Source organism: Trichomycterus rosablanca, chromosome 13, assembly GCF_030014385.1.
Source record: "Trichomycterus rosablanca isolate fTriRos1 chromosome 13, fTriRos1.hap1, whole genome shotgun sequence".
In the NCBI taxonomy this organism is placed as follows: Eukaryota; Metazoa; Chordata; class Actinopteri; order Siluriformes; family Trichomycteridae; genus Trichomycterus; species Trichomycterus rosablanca.
Window position 1 is genome coordinate 5,389,026 of NC_086000.1, and position 19,213 is coordinate 5,408,238.

The 19,213-nt window shown below is 39.7% G+C and overlaps 1 protein-coding gene across 1 annotated transcript; it reads right to left on the minus strand.

Moving 5' to 3' along the window:
- Nucleotides 1–8,128: 8,128 nt before the first annotated feature.
- On the minus strand, nt 8,129–18,421 carry dnajc27 (DnaJ (Hsp40) homolog, subfamily C, member 27). The gene is made up of 7 exons (XM_063007406.1): nt 18,174–18,421; nt 15,992–16,074; nt 15,122–15,191; nt 12,473–12,637; nt 12,248–12,370; nt 10,669–10,829; nt 8,129–8,337 (listed from the first exon to the last, which is right to left on the minus strand). The coding sequence occupies exons 1-7, from the start codon at nt 18,258–18,260 to the stop codon at nt 8,205–8,207; spliced, it is 822 nt and encodes a 273-aa protein (XP_062863476.1). The 5' UTR covers nt 18,261–18,421; the 3' UTR covers nt 8,129–8,204.
- Between the last annotated feature and the right edge of the window lie 792 nt (nt 18,422–19,213).

Sequence of the window (19,213 nt, forward strand, 5' to 3'; positions counted from 1 at the left end):
GGACTCGTGATTCCTGATTCAGCACAAAGATTCGAATCATTAACCCGGGTGATTCAGGAAACGCCCAGTTCTAGTTTGAAAGCTATCTAAGTGTCAAGACAACACTAGTAGTAACCATTTCTGTTTGGTTCAATAGGAGTGCAGTCTGGTGACTAATACTGTATGCCTGACTGGTAATATTAAATTAATATTTACATTAATATTACATTCACATGTTTGGCATTTAGCAGACACTTTTTTAATCCTGAGTGACACAGTACTGTGACAGTATATTGTCTAAGCAATTGAGGGTTAAGGGCCTTGCTCAAGGGCCCAACTCAAAGCAGAAACCTTTCGATTACTAGTCCAGTACCTTTACCCTTAGGCTACAAACTGCCCTGCCCTAATAAGGTGAGACAAACATTCTTATTCATGTAAATGTAAATCAGCCATAACTTTAAAACAACCTCCTTGTTTTTACACTCACTGTTCATTTTATCAGCTCCACCTATCATATAAAAGCACTTTGTAGTTCTACAATTACTGACTGTAGTCCATCTGTTTTTCTGCATGCTTTGTTAGCCTGCTTTCATGCTGTTCTTCAATGGTCAGGACTCTCCCAGGACCACTACAGAGCAGGTATTATTTGGGTAGGGGGCCATTCTCAGCACTGCAGTGGCAATGACGTGGTGGTGGTGTGTTAGTGTGTGTTGTGCTGGTATGAGTGGATCCGACACAGCAGCCCTGCTGGAGTTTTTTTTTAATACCGTGTCCACTCACTGTCCACTCTATTAGACACTCCTACCTAGTTGGTCCACCTTGTAAATGTAAAGTCAGAGACGATCGCTCATCTATTGCTGCTGTTTGAGTTGGTCATCTTCTAGACCTTCATCAGTGGTCACAGGACGCTGCTCATGGGGTGCTGTTAGCTGGATATATTTGGTTGGTGGACTATTCTCAGTCCACCAACCAAATATAACCAGCACAACACACACTAACACACCACCACCGTGTTATTGTCACTGCAGTACTGAGAATGATCCACCACCCAAAGACACAGATGGACTACACTCAGTAATTGTAGAACTACAAAGTGCTTCTATATGTAAGTAGAGCTGATAAAGTGGACAGTGTGTGTAGAAACCAGGAGGTGGTTTTAATGTTATGGCTGATCGGTGTAGGTGAAATAATGTCAGTGCTGGGAAGAGAATAGTGCTCTAACCAAAAATATAAAGACAACACCATTCTTTGATCAGAAAGTGTTCGCTGATAACAAGACTATAGAAACTACAGTTTCCTTTCACCTACCAAAACATAGAGAAGGAGGACTAGCTGCTCAATATAGCCCATAGATATAGGAGAGTAAGTTAATGTGTGAGTGTGTGTGGCCCCAAAAGATTGGTGCTCTGTCCAGGGCATATTGCCACCTTGGACCCAGTGGTTCTGGGTGGTGGATGGAAAGAATAAATAAAATCATAAATAAATCATTTTAGGAGCTTTACAATCTACAGATACAGCCACAGCCTGAGGTGAATTCATTTGCTGTGCTCATCACTGCCCTGTCATTTTTCAAAAGCTTTGGCTGTCAATAATTTACATGTTTCTTTGTACATAACAATTTCTAAATGTCAAACCGCCTTATCTTTCACGCGTTATTAAAATAATGCCTGGAACGCGAAGGGTGTGACTGTCTAGGACGGTATTTGCCTGTGGAATTTGTACATGCCTAGCCCTCTGGCAAAAGGAGCTGGAGGTGGTGCAGCCAAGTTCATTGCAAGAAGAATCTCAAAGCTAAATGAACATTAACCTGATGCAACTGTTTATACTGTCAATTTTATCGGCTCCACTTACCATATAGAAGCACTGTGTAGTTCTACAATTACTGACTGTAGTCCATCTGTTTCTCTACATACCTTTTTAGCCTGCTTTCACCCTGTTCTTCAATGGTCAGGACCCCCACAGGACCACCACAGAGCAGGTATTATTTAGATGGTGGATCATTCTCAGCACTGCAGTGACACTGACATGGTGGTGGTGTGTTAGTGTGTGTTGTGCTGGTATGAGTGGATCAGACACAGCAGCGCTGCTGGAGTTTTTACATACCGTGTCCACTCACTGTCCACTCTATTAGACACTCCTACCTAGTTGGTCCACCTTGTAGACATAAAGTCGTAAAGAGAAGATCGCTCATCTATTGCTGCTGTTTGACTCGGTCATCTTCTAGACCTTCATCAGTGGTCACAGGACGCTGGCCACGGGGCGCTGTTGGCTGGATATTTTTGGTTGGTGGACTATTCTCAGTCCAACAGGGACAGTGAGGTGTTTAAAAAGCACTCATACCAGCACAACACACACTAACGCACCACCACCATGTCAGTGTAACAGCAGTGCTGAGAATGATCCACCACCCAAATAATACCTGGTCCTGGGAGAGTCCTGACCATTGAAAAACAGCATGAAAGGGGGGTAACAAAGCATGCAGAGAAACAGATGGACTACAGTCAGTAATTGTAGAACTACAAAGTGCTTCTAAGGTGCTTCCATGGTAAGTGGAGCTGATAAAATGGACAGTGAGTGTAGAAACAAGGAGGTGGTTTTAATGTTATGGCTGATCAGTGTAAGTTGCTTTTTAAAAATGATTAAAATCAGTTTCTGGCTAAATGTTTTGTGTCATCCTGTGAAGCTGTTTACTTCCAGCAGTTTTAACCCTTGTGCATGTCTTATCTCTGTACGTGCTCAACCTCTGCCCGAATACAACTGTTTGAAAAAGCTAACAGATTACATAAAACTCCTACAAACACAGTATATGACCAAAGGTTTGTTGGCACATTTGTTATTGAGTTCAAGGTGTTTCAGCTATTCCAATAGCTAATAGTTGTAGGAAATAAATCATATAAATAATATGCTTCCAACTGAGATTGTTGAAGCAATGGTTTGATGAGTTTTACATGGAGGAACCTTTATATGGAGCCCTGTCTTCAACCTAGCCAACCCTCTCGTCAACAGACTGACCTTACAAATGCTGTCTTGGCTAAATGGGCACCAGATTTTGTGGAAAGCCTTACTACAAGACTAAAGTCAAGTCAAGTGAAATGTATTTGTGTAGTGCTTTTTACAGTACAATAGACATTGTCTCAAAGCAACTTTACAGCATCCAGGACCGACAAACCAAAAAAACGCAGTTGAGCAAGCCAAGGGCAACAGTGGCAATGACAAACTCCCTTAAATTTACAGCAAGAAACCTTGAGAGAAACCAGACTCAGCAGGGACCCCATCCTCCTTGGGTGGCCTGGAGGATAATTTGAACGAATACGATTTACACAAACAATAAATACACAAAATTTATTTAAACTAAAAGTTATAACTAGTGAAGAGAGAGTGGTATCTTAGCTGCAAAGAGGAAAAGAACACTCCATAATATTGGACATGATTTTCAAAAAAAAGATGCCTGGCAAGCTCATGGCCAGGTAATCATGTACAGTATTTTTTTTCTATTTTATTTTATGCATTTTCTCCCATTTTCTCCCCATTTAGCATAGTCAATTTGTCTTCCGCTGCTGGTGGATCGAGGGGGGTATATTGCTGCTCACGCCTCCTCCGACCTGCGTGCAGCCCTTAGCGGAACCCTTTTTACCCGTGCATTCTGCACAGGCGCCTCTCAATCTGCTAATCAGGGGTCCTTACACAGCGTTTTTGAAGAGCCCAGCCACATAGTCCGGTCATCCCGCCCTATCAGAAACGTGTCTGCTGCAGGCACTGCCAATTATGCCCACTAGATGGCGCCCGGCTGACCGGTGGCAACGCAGAGTTTCGAACAGGGGAGTTCAGAATCTCGGCGCTGGTGTATAGACATACACAGTATTTTTTAACTGTATTTAAAATGTACAGTATTTTTACGGCACTAATACATGGACAAAAAGCCATAGCTTGCAGTCAACATTCCTGTTCAACCCAAAGGTATTTATAATATTTACATTTACATTTTTGGAATTTAGCAGATGCTTTATTTTTTAGCAATTGAGGGTTAAGGGCCTTGTTTAAGGGCCCAACTTGAAGCAGCAACATGCTCTAATATGGTAAGACAAGCATTCATGTAAATGTATATGCAAATAAAATAAAAATGCAGAGTTTCTTACATTTACTTTGACTTTTATTTGATTGCAGACATAATTGTTTGTCAACAAATGTGTGAGAAAATTATTAAAATGTTTAAAAACAATGAACCTCAAAGAAAGATTGGAATGGATTTGCATATTTCTCCCTCTACAGTGCATAATATCATTAAACCATTCAAGGAATCAGGAGGAATTTCAGTGCATAAAAGCCAAGGGCGCAAGCTTAACCTGAACACCTGTGATCTTCCATCCCTCAGACGGCACTGCATCAAGAACCACCACTCAACAATAGCTGATATAACCACATGGGTGAGGGATTACTTTGGCAAACCTTTGTCAAGCACTACAATACAGAGTTACATGCACAAATGCCACTACTGTGCAAAAAATAAGCCAGAAGCGGTGTCAACTTCTCTGGGCTCGAAGGCATCTAGGTTGGACCATCAGATGAATCAGCATTTCAGGTATTTTTTGGAAAAGACGTGTTTGCAGGAAGAATGGGACAAAATAAGAGCTGAAACACTAAATCGCTTGGTATCCTCGGTGCCAAAACGTATTTTTAAGGGTGTGGTGAGAAGGAAGGGCAACATTACAAAGTGGTACAGTAAAAAAAAACTTTTATTACTTAAATGGTGAGACACGCATTCATATTCATATACCTTCAGTCAGTACAAATCAGTCTGGTTTTGTCTGATTAAAAACATACAGATGTGCATGCTGTGCCACCCTGCTGTTTCTTTTAAATATGTAACAACTTCTGATCCAATTTTACACATAAAAAACAATATACACAATTTGCTGGAGATACACAAAATTAATAAGTTTATTTAATAAACCTAATATTGTGTGCTGCTGTAAAAAATATCTAATAAAATTCCTTAGTTGCCAAAACATTTTGTGAAAGAAATACAATCCATTAAATAATAAAAAACACACACACACACACACACAGTAGTAGTTCAACAGACCAACGCAAGACAATCTCCCACATATAGCTTTAAGAATAAATAAATGTATAAATGCCAATACATACTTTGCACTATAGAATTCGGGCTGCAGATAAACACCTCACAATTTACATACTATAAAAATATAAGTTCTGTTTGTCATGCAAGATAATCACACCGTTATTACAGTAATAAACCACATGCTATTTCACAACAACCAGTATTAGCACGGGTTCCACAAGCTAGATTTCCTTCTAAGATATCTGCTGTTTGTCCAAGCCTTATTAATATACACCGATCAGCCATAACATTAAAACCACTTCCTTGTTTCTACACTCACTGTCCATTTTATCAGCTCTACTTACCATATAGAAGCACTTTGTACCTACACCACAGAGCCTGTATTATTTGGGTGGTGGATCATTCTCAGCACTGCAATGACACTGACATGGTGCTGGTGTGTTAGTGTGTGTTGTGCTGGTATGAGTGGATCAGACACAGCAGCACTGATGGAGTTTTTAAACACCTCACTGTCACTGCTGGACTGCTGGTGGAATATTCCACCAACCAAATTATATCCAGCCAACAGTGCCCTGTGACCACTGATGAAGGTCTAGAAGATGACCAACTCAAACAGCAGCAATAGATGAGCGATCATCTCTGACTTTACTGTGGGGGTCCTGACCACTGAAGAACAGGATGAAAGCATGTGGACCATAATATCACAAAATACTGTAAAGCTTGTGTGTGTGCTGATATATTCTGATAGAAACTACAGTATATTATGCCCCTGTCCCACATGTCGGCGACAGGTCCAGATACTTAACATGCTAGATATTTTTCTTAAGTTGTCACATCGAGTCGTTGAGCAGTTCACACACAGCAATTGAGAGCCGAGTTTCGTAGTTGCCTGTGTGAACTAGGCATAACAAACAGTGTCTATAAACATAAAACAGTGTATTGTACCATTTTACTACTACTGTCATTTCCAGGGTAATCACAGACTCTTGGCAAGCTTTAGTGGCCAGGTATCATCTACAGTAGGATGATGTACAGTATGTCTGGGTAAAGACATGAGCAAGCTTTTGATAACCCATACTTGTTAAATGATGAAAGGATTTCATCTACATAATGATAACACAACCTAATCAGCACTGTGTCAAGTATCACGCAAAAAGAAGGATAATCTAGGGCCGATGGAATGCCTTTGTCATAGATACATATAGGTGTACAGTACAATGTAATGCTTTACCGCATATTCCAGCTTGTTTGGCAGCTGGGGTCAGAGTTCAGGGTCAGCCATTCTACAGCGTACCTGGAGCAGAGAGGGTTAATGGCCTTGCTCAATGGCCCAACAGTGGCTGCATGGCAGAGCCAGGATTCAAACACACAACCCTCAGGTTGGTAATCCACAGCTCTACCCATTAGGCTACTACTGTTCCTATCAAAAAACGAGTAATTTGACATGTAAAATGAATCGATATTCACTTTAAACAGCAGAGGGCACTGGCGCTATACACCTCGCCTGGTTGACGTCACTGGCGCTATACGCCTGGTTGCCAGATTCGGATTTTCAGCCAAATTAGGCTTAATTCAAAATTGTTTTGTAAAGTTTGTACCTACCTCGGAAATAAAAAGGGCATTCAGTTAAATAAAAGATAATCACAAATACAGAATTTTATTTTCTATTTTAAGAGGAATAATAAAAGGAAACTTTGTCATCATTTGTCTTTAATTTTAGTTTCAAAAATCAGGGAAAAATCGTATCATGAACCCAGTATAGTGAATCGCATCGCGGGTAAAGTGTATCGTTACATCCCTATTGTGTAATGTTCAAAATGTGTAACATTTGAGCTAAATTGGCATATCTAGTTTCTACACAGTTGATAAAGAGGAGAAAACCCATCCTTACTCCGTTAAGCTTAATTTAGAGGATGGGTGTTTCATATCCAGTATTACCAAACAAAAATTGCTCTAAACTTTCGAGTCTTTTGAATAAATTACATTTAATATATGCCAGTTAATATATACTGGGAATATTTGCTTTAAATAATAAAATCTCCATTTCAATCTTTCACTTTAATGTATATTTCAAAATGTTTCAGTTGCAGATTTTATGTTGCTTTTTTATTTTGCTTTATTCTCAATATTACCAATACACAAACTGCCTTAACTATTTTTTACTTATGAATTTTCTTCCTTTTTTCTCCCAATTTAGCGTAGCCATTTAATCTTCTGCTGCTGGAGCCCCGAATCGCATTCTAGGAGGGTATATTTTGCCTGAGACACTCCCCTCTTCTTATTTACCACCCAGTAGACTAGTGGCCAGTTTTGTTTGCTGCAGGCACTGCCAATTGTGCCTGCCAGGGGTTGCCCAGCCGACTTGTAGCAGAGCTGACATTTGAACTGAAAAATATAAGACCTCAAATATCAAACCACACATGAAAAGGAAAAAGGTTTAAATAAATAATTCACTGAAAAGAATTCATTTGTTTTTTTCCCCCCCATCAACCACTATCTTGGTCAGGGTCACAGCAGGTCCGGTTCCACCGGGAAACACAAGGTGCAAGGCAGGAACACCCTGGACTGGGCACCGATCCATAACCGGGCTTCGGCCACCCCCCACGCTCAGACATAGCCACGAAGGTCATGCGTAGACACCCAGTTGGTCGATAGCACAGCTGAGATTCAAACCTGGATCTCCACGAATGTGGGCAAACGTAACAGACTGAAAAACTTTTGATACACTTATTTATTTTGAATACTTTTAAGTTTAAGATCAAAATTTTAACTTTAAGCTTTAGTTTTTTGTTCAAATTAACAACACTTTAATCATGGGTTTGGCTCCATAAATATGTAAATAAATTGTATGAAAATAGCAGCAATATGATGCTGATTCACTATCAGAACTAAAAGAACTGATATGTTGGTAAACCATTGTAAACATTGCTTAGTGCTTTTACATAGCTAAATAAATTAAATTAGCTTAAATAAAGTAAATACAGTTGTGAACTTCCAAATATCTACTGACCAGTTTGGCACACAAAGTTCGGAACCGCAAGATCAATAACCAGGCACAAAAAGAAACCGTTTTAAATCGTTCATTGGACAAAGTTCAGAAAGAGAAAGACCTGTGTGGCGTCTTTGCCTTCAATATTCTTGCCTACTTAATATTCTTGAGCAGGGATGTCCGAGCATTGACCACAGCCTTGAAGGCGTCCTCGCTGCCTGGTGCTACACACTTATCTGGATGCAGCAGAACAGCAAGCTTTCTGTACGCCTTGTTCACTTCTTCCCTGTTATCAACAGAAAATAAGAGATTAGCCCAAAGGAACTGATTTCTATCTCGCCACTGCAGCAAATGACACATACACTGATCAGCCATAACATTAAAACCACCTCCTTGTTTCTACACTCACTGTCCGTAGTCTGACTGACTGTAGTCCATCTGTTTCTCTACATACCTTTTTAGCCTGCTTTCACAGGATGCTGCCCACGGGACGCTGTTGGCTGGATATTTTTGGTGGTGAACTATTCTCAGTCCAGCAGGGACAGTGAGGTGTTTAAAAACTCCAGCAGCGCTGCTGTGTCTTATCCACTCATACCAGCACAACACACACTAACACACCACCACCATGTCAGTGTCACTGCAGTGCTGAGAATGATCCACCACCCAAATAATACCTACTCTGTGGTGGTCCTGTGAGGGTCCTGACAATTAAAGAACAGCATGAAAGGGGGCTAACAAATTATGCAGAGAAACAGATGGACTACAGTCAGTAATTGTAGAACTACAAAGTGCTCCTTTATGGTAAGTGGAGCTGATAAAATGGACAGTGTGTGTAGAAACAAGGAGGTGGTTTTAATGTTATGGCTGATCGGTGTATTTACAAGAAATAAACAGCTTTCTCTAGCCCTCTTATATGGTAAGCATTTAGTCCCTGTCTAATGCCTGGTGATACTAAGATATGTGGCAGAATAATTTCAGTACAGCTTAACATTCTAATTGCCCTCCAATATACTCATGTAAAAACTTCCCACTTCCCTGTATACTGATGTACAAATTATAAACAAACATATTTCACTCACTAGCTTTGTGCAATGTCAGCATCTGTCAGTGTTCCAATCATTTGTTTATATGGCAGAAGTGGTTTAAAATGCCCTCCTTACCAATCCCGATAGATTTGGTCCCACAAATGTTCAATTTATGGCTACGTCATCGAGTATGATAGTTAAGGCCCTATCTAATTCATGGCTTTTCATTATTTTCATTCATTATTTTGTCTCATTCTTCCTGAAAACACGTCTTAAGATGCGCAACAGTATGGGGTTGTCGTTGTCGCATTTTTCCTTTAAAAATTCTCCACACAACAGGCAGGCCAGTCCAGTACCCATACCCTCTTGTTCCTCAGCCATGCCTGTGTAATGTGTGCAGCATGTGGTTTTGCATGGTCTTGTTGAAAAATGCATGGACGTCCCTTGAAAAGATGACGTCTTGAAGGCAGCACATGTTGCTCCAAGATCTCAATGTACTTTTCTCCATTAATGCTGCCATCACAGAAGTGTAAATGACCTTTGCCAAGGGCACTGACACAGCGCCATACCATGACAGACCCTGGCTTTTGGACTTGTTCCTGATAACAGTCTGGATGGTCCTTTTCATCTTTGGTCCAGAGCACACGGCATCCATTTTTTCCCAAAAAAGACCTGGAATGCTGATTCATCTGAACACAATACACGTTTCCACTGAGTGATGGTCCATCCTAAATGCCTCCGAGCCCAGAAAAGTCGACACTGCTTGTTTAATAATATTATGCACTGTTGAGGGAGAAATGTGCAAATCCCTTCCAATCTTTCTTTGAGGTTCATTGTTTTTAAACATTTCAATCATTTTCTCACACATATGTTGACAAACTGGACAAACTCTTTGCTAATTAAAGACCCTTGTGATTCCAAACAGGTGATTGTAATCATGGTTTGGAACAATCATTATTTAGTTTTTTCACCTCATTACTAGCCTAAATTGCCCCTGTCCCAACTTTTTTTGGAATGTGTTGCAAGCCTGAAATGCAGGAAGGGAGGTATATTAACACATGAAATGAAGTTGAGCAAAAAAACATGAAATATCTTGGGTTCTATCTTGGGCAGGTCTGCAATCAAATGAAAAAGTCAAAGTAAATGTAAGGAACATTTTTATTTTATTTGCATTTTCCATACTGTCCCAACTTTTTCTGATTTGGGGTTGTAGATAATTTTATATGAGGCTTGTTTCCACCAAAATAGGTGTTTTAATACATGCTATAGACATAAAAGCTATGCTAACATAGACATTAAAATGCAAGTTTTAAAGCAGTGTGCATTGTACTAAAATAATCTAAAGTTGAGAAGTTTTAGGCTAATTCTAGTCAGATACAAATAAGAATCAAACTGTGACTTGCCTTCTTAACCTTTCTGTTTCATTTTACTATTACTATTGTTGTTATTATTTTTTTAATTAAGTGTACAAATCAAAAAATTGCATAATCAAAATAATAAGCAGTCAAAACAGTGACAGGAGGAGGAGTATTTTAACCTCTTATATAAAATTTTTGTTTTTTTTTATGTTCTGACAGACCGGTTTCTCCTACCTTGTTGCTCCAGGCTTTACTCCCAGCATGTCCCAGCTGTCTTTGCTGTTGCGGATACGCCTAATAGTGTCGGCTTGTTCTTTGGTGAAGCCTACGCTGACCTCTGGGTTTGGCCTCTTTCCTCCATTCTCACACATATCAGTTATAGAAGAAAAAAATGCCTAATGAAAGAACAACCATAACAAGATCTTAGGGACACATAGTTTAAGCTTAATAAAGGTTGTCTTCATTAATTCATTAAAGATTTTTTTATTACCAGCTTAAACATGAGCTGGAATGCCACAAAACAAGAACCTGTGAAACTGCAAATTCCACCAGCTGATATGTAGCATGACAGTTTCTCATACAAGCAGTCCTTTCTGTGTGGAGTTTGCAGGTTCTCCCCATGTCTGTGTGGGTTTCCTTCCAGTCACAAGACTAAGGGTCTGTTCGAAAAGCTCTCTACATTAACAGCATTTTATGTCACCTCCAGAGTCTCTGAGAAGAAGGCTGTTTGAATTCTTAGATACCTTAAAATGCTGACTACTGAGGTGCCTTTTTTAAAGTGATAAACTGCCAGAATAACGAGGGAGAATACAATGCTTCCTTAGCAGTGAAGGCAATCCCAGCATAATAATTTATTTATGCGTTTTCTCCCTTTTTAGCGTGTCCAATTGCCCAATTGTGTCATGCTTCCTCTCCACCAATGCCGATCCCCGCTCTGATTGAGGAGAACAAAGCTAACCCAAGCCCCCTCCGACACATGGGCAGCATGTCATATGCATCTTATCACCCACACTTCGCACTGTGTACGAAAAGACACACCCTGAGAGCACTCTTTTCTCATTTCGGTGCAGTCGCCATCAATCAGCCAGCAGAGGTCGTAATTGCACCAGTTATGACAGAGAGACCCTATCCGGTTAAATCCCACCCATTTCTGAACAACAGGCCAATCGTTGTTCATGTGGCCGCTCATCCTAGCCGGCAGGCAGAGCTGAGATTCGATACGATGTATTCGAGATCCCAGCTCTGGTTCCAGCGTGTGTTTTTACCGCTGTGCCACCTGAGCGGCCGTGGAGTTCTTTTTAAAAGTAAATAAATTTTTATTGATTTTTAATTTGTATAAACATGTACAGGTGTATTTATAAGTTCTCGCTTGTCAGGGACAGTTTAACAGTTTTCGATACACGGAGGGAGATGTTAGTTGACATGCTAGTGTGTTGTACCACCTCATCCCATTGGTTTGAATGGCATGATGCTAACTGTGTTAGCTTAGTAAGCGAAAACTGTGATGACGTCATCGCAGTAATCGCTCTCCAAGTAGTGTGTCTGAATAACCTGCCTTATATGTTCGATGTCTTATTAGAATTCTCTCTACTTAGGCAGCTGCCCAGGTAAGCAGTAGGCAGTAAGGCAGCTCACTAGGTTTTTGAACAGACCCCAAGTGTCAGTAACTCTAAGTTAGGTGAATTGGAGATACAAATTGCTTGTGACGGTGTTTAACACTTGAACTTGATTGATGAATAATGTGTTACCTGTTGCCTGTAACAAACATGTAAAAACATGACGACAGTGGTAATAAACATGTCAGAAAACACACCTGAAACATTTCACTGATGCCTTCACCACTCTGAGCGGATGTCTCAAAGTACTGAAAACCTCGGCTCTCTGCCCACAATCTGCCTTCACTCTCATCCACCACACGCCTTTTAACCAAATCAACCTGTAAGACAGAAAGACAATCTATACATAAGTACAGCCCCAAGGTTGTTGCCTAGATACCATTCACCATGCACATAAACGTTAGATAAAAATCAGTGCTAACCTTGTTGGCGCACACAACAAAAATGATGCTCTCCATGTTCGCTTGGGAGCCCATCTCTTGCTTCATCTCTGTAAGCCAGCTGTCCAGGGCGTCAAAGCTCTCCCTCAGACCCACGTCATACACCAGAATCACTCCCTGGGAGTCTTTGTAGAACTCATTGCGTACCTGCAAGACCACTATTTAAGTTATTTTAAAAAAACTTAAAGCACTCAAAAGAAAATAAACAATTCAACTTAATTTCAACGTAATTTCTCTTGGTGTAGGTGTCCACATATTTTAGATCTAATAAAATAATATAGAAAAAGGTGTACAAAGGCCAAAATCTTCAGAACTAAGTAGAGATGGACCGATCGGGTTTTTTGGCATCGATTGCGATCTCCGATCTCCTTTCAGGGCAATCGGCCGATAGTCGATTTCGATCGGGAGGGGGGGGGGGGGGAACGCAATTTTTAGCGCAAAATCAGCAGTAAATAATAAAGTAACCAAACAATTATTTTTTTCACCCACAGGAGACATATCTTATTAGTCTAACTGACCACACACACACACACACACACACACAGGTTTAATGTTATCCAGTTTAGTCTGAAAAAAACTTAAAAAGAGCCTCACAGTGAAGATAAACCGAAAGCAACAGCGTGTGTGTGTTTCTTTAAAAAAACGCTTTGTTCACAGTGTCGCTTTAAATGATTCTGATTCAGGAGTCGAATGTGACGCGCAAGTTTCTCTCTCCGTGTTTACTGTTATTAATAAATGCTGTGGTTTTAAATAAACACCAGCTACTACAGAACATTTTGTGTGACTTTCTTACATTAAAAAGCTTCATTAAAAAGCTTAATTAAACCGCTATTACCACAGAGCGGTCACCGAGTCAGACTCGTTCCGTCTGTGGAGCTAAAAGTTCTGATTACCCTAAAAGTTTAGCAGATGATCCTGAACTAACGAATTTGGTAATGAATAAACTTTTGCCTCTGATTGGCTCTGTAACGTTTCTGTTCTCATTTACATCAAAAGCAAGAACCGCTTACGATTTACCAAACTGAACACGAGTTTGAATAATGTGCTGATAGAATCGACTCAGATGTGACCGGGTTGTATTATCTTTTTAAAGTAAATATTTCAGTCAGCAAAATTACATCGTATGTATGATGCACAACGTTAATTCTGTTATTTTAGGTCGTGAAGAGCTTTCATGATGGTTTCTGTATGATGGTTGATGAATGGTGATGTGATGGTTCGTGTTTTGTAGCGCAAAGTCTGGATCAATTCACTGAGCTGTTAAGCTTAACATGATCTTTATATATCAAGTGATCGGATCGGCTACATTTGGGAAATATCGTCCGATCGTCGATAGCATATTTTGATTGAAAATCGGCCGATATCGATTTAAAGTCGATCGATCGCCCCATCTCTAGAACTAAGTGGATATGTATTAACTGTGCATCATTAGTTTATTTTTTTTATGTCCAAATGCATTCAACACAAAAGTCAACCTGTCAAAATACATGCTGCTATTTCAAAAAGGAAATAAAGAAACAAAGTATATGACAAAGACAGGATTAAAGGATTAAAGATCTTCAATTGGATTGAGATTAGGACTCATTGCAGGCCAACTTTTACTTCGTAACCATTTCACTCTAAAATGCGAAGATAATCCTCAGATTTTATTGTCAATGTATTCAAGGCCTCCTGTCCCAGAGGCAGCAAAGCAGCCCCACAACATTATGCATCCTCCACCATGTTTCACTGTATGAAGCGTGCACTTCCCTTTTATTCTTTCTATGTGGTTATTTATAAATACACCAACCAGGCATAACATTATGACCACTGACAGGTGAAGTGGGTGGGATATATTAGGCAGCAAGTGAACATTTTATACTCAAAGTTGATGTTAGAAGCAGGAAAAATGGGCGAGTGTAAGGATTTGAGCGAGTTTGACAAGGGCCAAATTGTGATGGCTATACGACTGGGTCAGAGCATCTCCAAAACTGCAGCTCTTGTGGGGTGTTCCCAGTCTGCAGTGGTCAGTATCTATCAAAAGTGGTCCAAGGAAGGTACAGTGGTAAACCGGCGACAGGGTCATGGGTGGCCAAGGCTCATTGATGCACGTGGGGAGCGAAGGCTGGCCCGTGTGATCCAATCCAACAGACGAGCTACTGTAGCTTAAACAGCTAAAGACGTTAATGCTGGTTCTGATAGAAAGGTGTCAGAATACAGAGTGCATCACAGTTTGTCACGTATGGGGCAGCAAAAGGGGGACCAACAGAATATTAGGAAAGTGGTCATAATGTAATGCCTGATCAGTGTATAACGCTGGTATGCATTGCCAAGGAGCTGTTGTTTGGCTTCATCTGTCCAAAGACCATTTTTCCAGAAGGATTGTGGTTTGTCTATGTAAGTTTTTATGACTTTCTTTAAGCATCAAAGCCACCATGCTTAGGCTAATTAATCATAGGTTAGTCCGAACGTGAAGTGCGATTAATCACGTCCTGGCATTGTTATATATTTTGTATCAAACATATGGGTTTAGAAATCCAGGCAAATTCACTGAACACTATAATTAATCCAAACAATTTAACAATTTCACTAAACACTGAACACACTAATACAGCCACAATGTTTTAAAAATTGTTAGTAGCACATTCATACCTCATAGAAGAAGGGATGTCCTGCCATGTCAAAAATGTTTACTTTTATTTCTCTGTCTCGCACTTGAACCCTTAAGAAAAAGAAAAGAGCATAAGAGAAAAACATTAGATCTAAATATTATAACATTTATAATAATAATAATAATAATAGTTATTATATTACAAACCTGCACCATATATGTACAGTGTTTGACACCCAGCGTTTCTTTAAGAGACCATTATACACCGATCTGGCATAACATTATGACCACCTTCCTAATATTCTGTTGGTCCCCCTGTTGCTGCCAAAACAGCCCTGCAACTGTGATGCACTGTGTATTCTGACACCTTTCTGTCAGAACCAGCATTAACTTCTTCAGCAATCTGAGCTACAGTAGCTCGTCTGTTGGATCGAACCACACAGACCAGCCTTCGCTTCCCATGTACATCAATGAGCCTTGGCCGCCGGTTTACCACTGTTCCTTCCTTGGACCACTTTTGATAGATACTGACCACTGCAGACCGGGAACACCCCACAAGAGCTGCAGTTTTGGAGATGCTCTGACCCAGTCGTCTAGCCATCACAATTTGGCCCTTGTCAAACACGCTCATTTTTCCTGCTTCTAACATCAGCTTTAAGGATATAATGTTCACTTGCTGCCTAACATACCCCCCCCCCCAACAGGTGCCGTGATGAAGAGATAATCAGTGTTATTCACTTCACCTGTCAGTGGTCATAATGTTATGCCTTGTCGGTGTATAGGCTAAGTGCAGTAGCTGAAATTTAGTCTACATGCCAATTTAATTATTCAGAGCTCTGATTATATTATTTATATTTTTATACTACTTGTAAAACATGAAATTGATCAGCTGTTAATAGAAAAACACTTACTTTGTCACGCCATAATCGATACCGATTGTGGCAAGGTATTTGGGTACAAAGCGTTTCTCACAGTAGCGTTTGATGATGCAACTCTGAAAGAAAAGTGAAAGAGTTTTAGAAAAGGCTTCAGGACAAAAGCGTGCACAAAACAGTCCTGTTATTAATCAAAGTGGGATCTTTGCAAATTTTGACCTGTATCAGCTGCTTACGCCTGTAAGCACTGTACATAGTTAAAATATCTAAAAACAACAAAACCTAAGCTGTACAGCTTATACAACAGTTCTACAAAGTGCTGAAGAAGGTCAAAATTGTTTAGTCCTTGGTTGCAGCACCTTCCAAACAGTCTAAGGAAGAATCTTTAGCAAATGAACCAACTTAATAAGACAAGATTGTGACAGGCGAATAATCCGGAACTGTTTTAATTAAGATCTAGACCATAAAGAACATATAATGACGATAGAACAAACTGTGTCCAGCATCACGTGTAATATCTAGTCCCCGTGGTCTTAAAAGAAATGGATGCATGGGTAGCTCCTACTTGGATGGTATTAGAACAAACAGTCACATAGGGATGAAGTTTCATATCTCAGTGTGCTTCCAACCTTTCATAACAGTTTGGGATTTTTTTTTGGCATTTGCCAATGTAACCCTTTTGGGGTGTATTACAACATCCTCACTTATGCCCTTGAGGCTGAATTATTTATTTATTAATTAGGATTTTAACATGTTTTACACACCTTTGTTACATGCATGACAGGGCAGGTAGTTACTGGTTACACAAGATTCATCACTTCATGTTTTTATGTCAAACACAGTCATGGACAATTTTGTATTTCCATTTAACCTGACTGCATGTCTTTGGACTGTGGGAGGAAACCGGAGCTCCCGGAGAAAACCCACAGAGACACGGGGAAGAACATGCAAACTCCAGACAGAAGGGACCCAGAACGCTCCACCTGGGGATCGAACCGAGGACCTTCTTACTGTGAGGTGAGAGTGCTGTGGCTGAATTCAAAATCATGTTTCAATTCAAGTAAAAATCTTCCCAGAAATGTTCAGAGAATAAAAACACCTAAAAAGGGTTTAAAATTAAATAGTGGGTGTTTGGTCAGATTCCTTTGGTTTTAAATAAATATGTTAATGATATGTAGACAGTTATGCACGTGACGTCAGATCATGGTATTTCACACTGTTTTCGGTTTTCTGTACAGTTGACATAATATACACCGATCAGCCATAACATTAAAACCACCTCCTTGTTTCTACAATCGCTGTCCATCAGCTCCACTTACCATATAGGAGCACTTTGTAGTTCTACAATTACTGACTGTAATCCATATGTTTCATTCTGTTTTTCAATGGTCAAGACTCTCTCAGGACCACCACAGAGCAGGTATTATTTGGGTGTTGGATGATTCTCAGCACTGCAGTGACTGTCACTGTCACTGCTGGACTGAGAATAGTCCACCAACCAAAAATATCCAGCCAACAGCGCCCCGTGGGCAGCGTCCTGTGACCACTGATGAAGGTCTAGAAGATGACCGACTCAAACAGCAGCAATAGATGAGCGATCGTCTCTGACTTTACATCTACAAGGTGGACCAACTAGGTAGGAGTGCCTAATAGAGTGGACAGTGAGTGGACACAGTATTTAAAAACTCCAGCAGCGCTGCTGTGTCTGATCCACAATCCAGCACAACACACACTAACACACCACCACCATGTCAGTGTCACTGCAGTGCTGAGAATGATCCACCACCTAAATAATACCTGCTCTGTGGGGGTCCTGACCATTGAAGAACAGCATGAAAGGGGGCTAACGAAGCATGCAGAGAAACAGATGGACTACAGTCAGTAATTGTAGAACTACAAAGTGCTTCTGTATGGTAAGTGGAGCTGATAAAATGGACAGTGAGTGTAGAAACAAGGAGGTGGTTTTAATGTTATGGCTGATCGGTGTATATGACAGAATATATACATAATATACAGTATATGAGAAAATATAACACTACACACTAAATATTCTTCCTTTTACAACCTCGTCCGACAGTTTGTACTCGTTTGGTCATGTACACTGGCGTGTAGTTCAAAAAAATGTAAAAATAAGTGTGCGGAACACCGTGATCTTACTGAACGTGAGCCTGGGGGCATTATTTGCTAACCGGTTAAGCTTATTTAGCTGGTTACCTACCTTGCCAACCTCTGCATTCCCGAGGCTGATAACTTTAATCCGTAATGATTTCTTATTTTCCCTTCTTTTCTGTACATTTGTATCCATTCTGCCCAACTTAGCTACAACTGTTTATATTAACTGTTTACCTAATTATTAGTAAACACAGTTACCAACCAGCTAGCCGAACCGGTTCGTAGCCTAACATAATGCTAGCTCAATGTCTTTCTGACAATGCAAACTCACTAACATTCAAGCTAAAGATAACAAACTGACTCTACAGAAAATGTCAGCTAATGATTGGCATAGTTTTAAACATAAATTAACATTATACTTTAAAGCTGTTCTTTTATTCTGTACGCTATATCGCTAGTTTCATACATAACAACCCTATGTCCAGCATTAATGCAATTTTACGATTCGCCTCCACAGATTCCACTTAACTGCGAAATACAAAACAAATACTACAATACAATAAGTACAAAATAAAAATCAACAAAAAATTCTAATAATAAAAAAAAATCAAATATTTATTCATACAGTACAACGGAGTGAATTGACAATAAGCATTATAACAAAAGTAACACATTCGACAAAACAGACACATCAACAACAATTAATGATATTGTGCAGTTGTAGTCTAGAAAACTTTACTTTTACTTCTAATTTTACATCATAATTAGTCCAGATTTTAAAAGAAAAACTGGTTGTTTACTGAATGTTTACAGTTGTATTACTCCTTTAAAACTCCTTGTATTACTCTTTGTATAACTACCTTTAAAAAGTAGTGTTATAATCAGGGGCATATGAACCAGGAAAAATTAGCTAAATTTGCTTTGCCATTCAAACAATAACCCCTATAATGTTCAAATTTCCTTCTTACATGTATAAAATAAATAATAAAATAACAATTTGTGGTTTTGTAATGGACACAAGATTGCCAGAGGTTCCAGCTTTGATTCCTAGTATTAAGACTTTGGTTTTATACTTAAAAATATTAAGATAAAATAAATACAGTAGCAGAATCATACAGTTCCTTTTGTGATTAAATTAATAATATG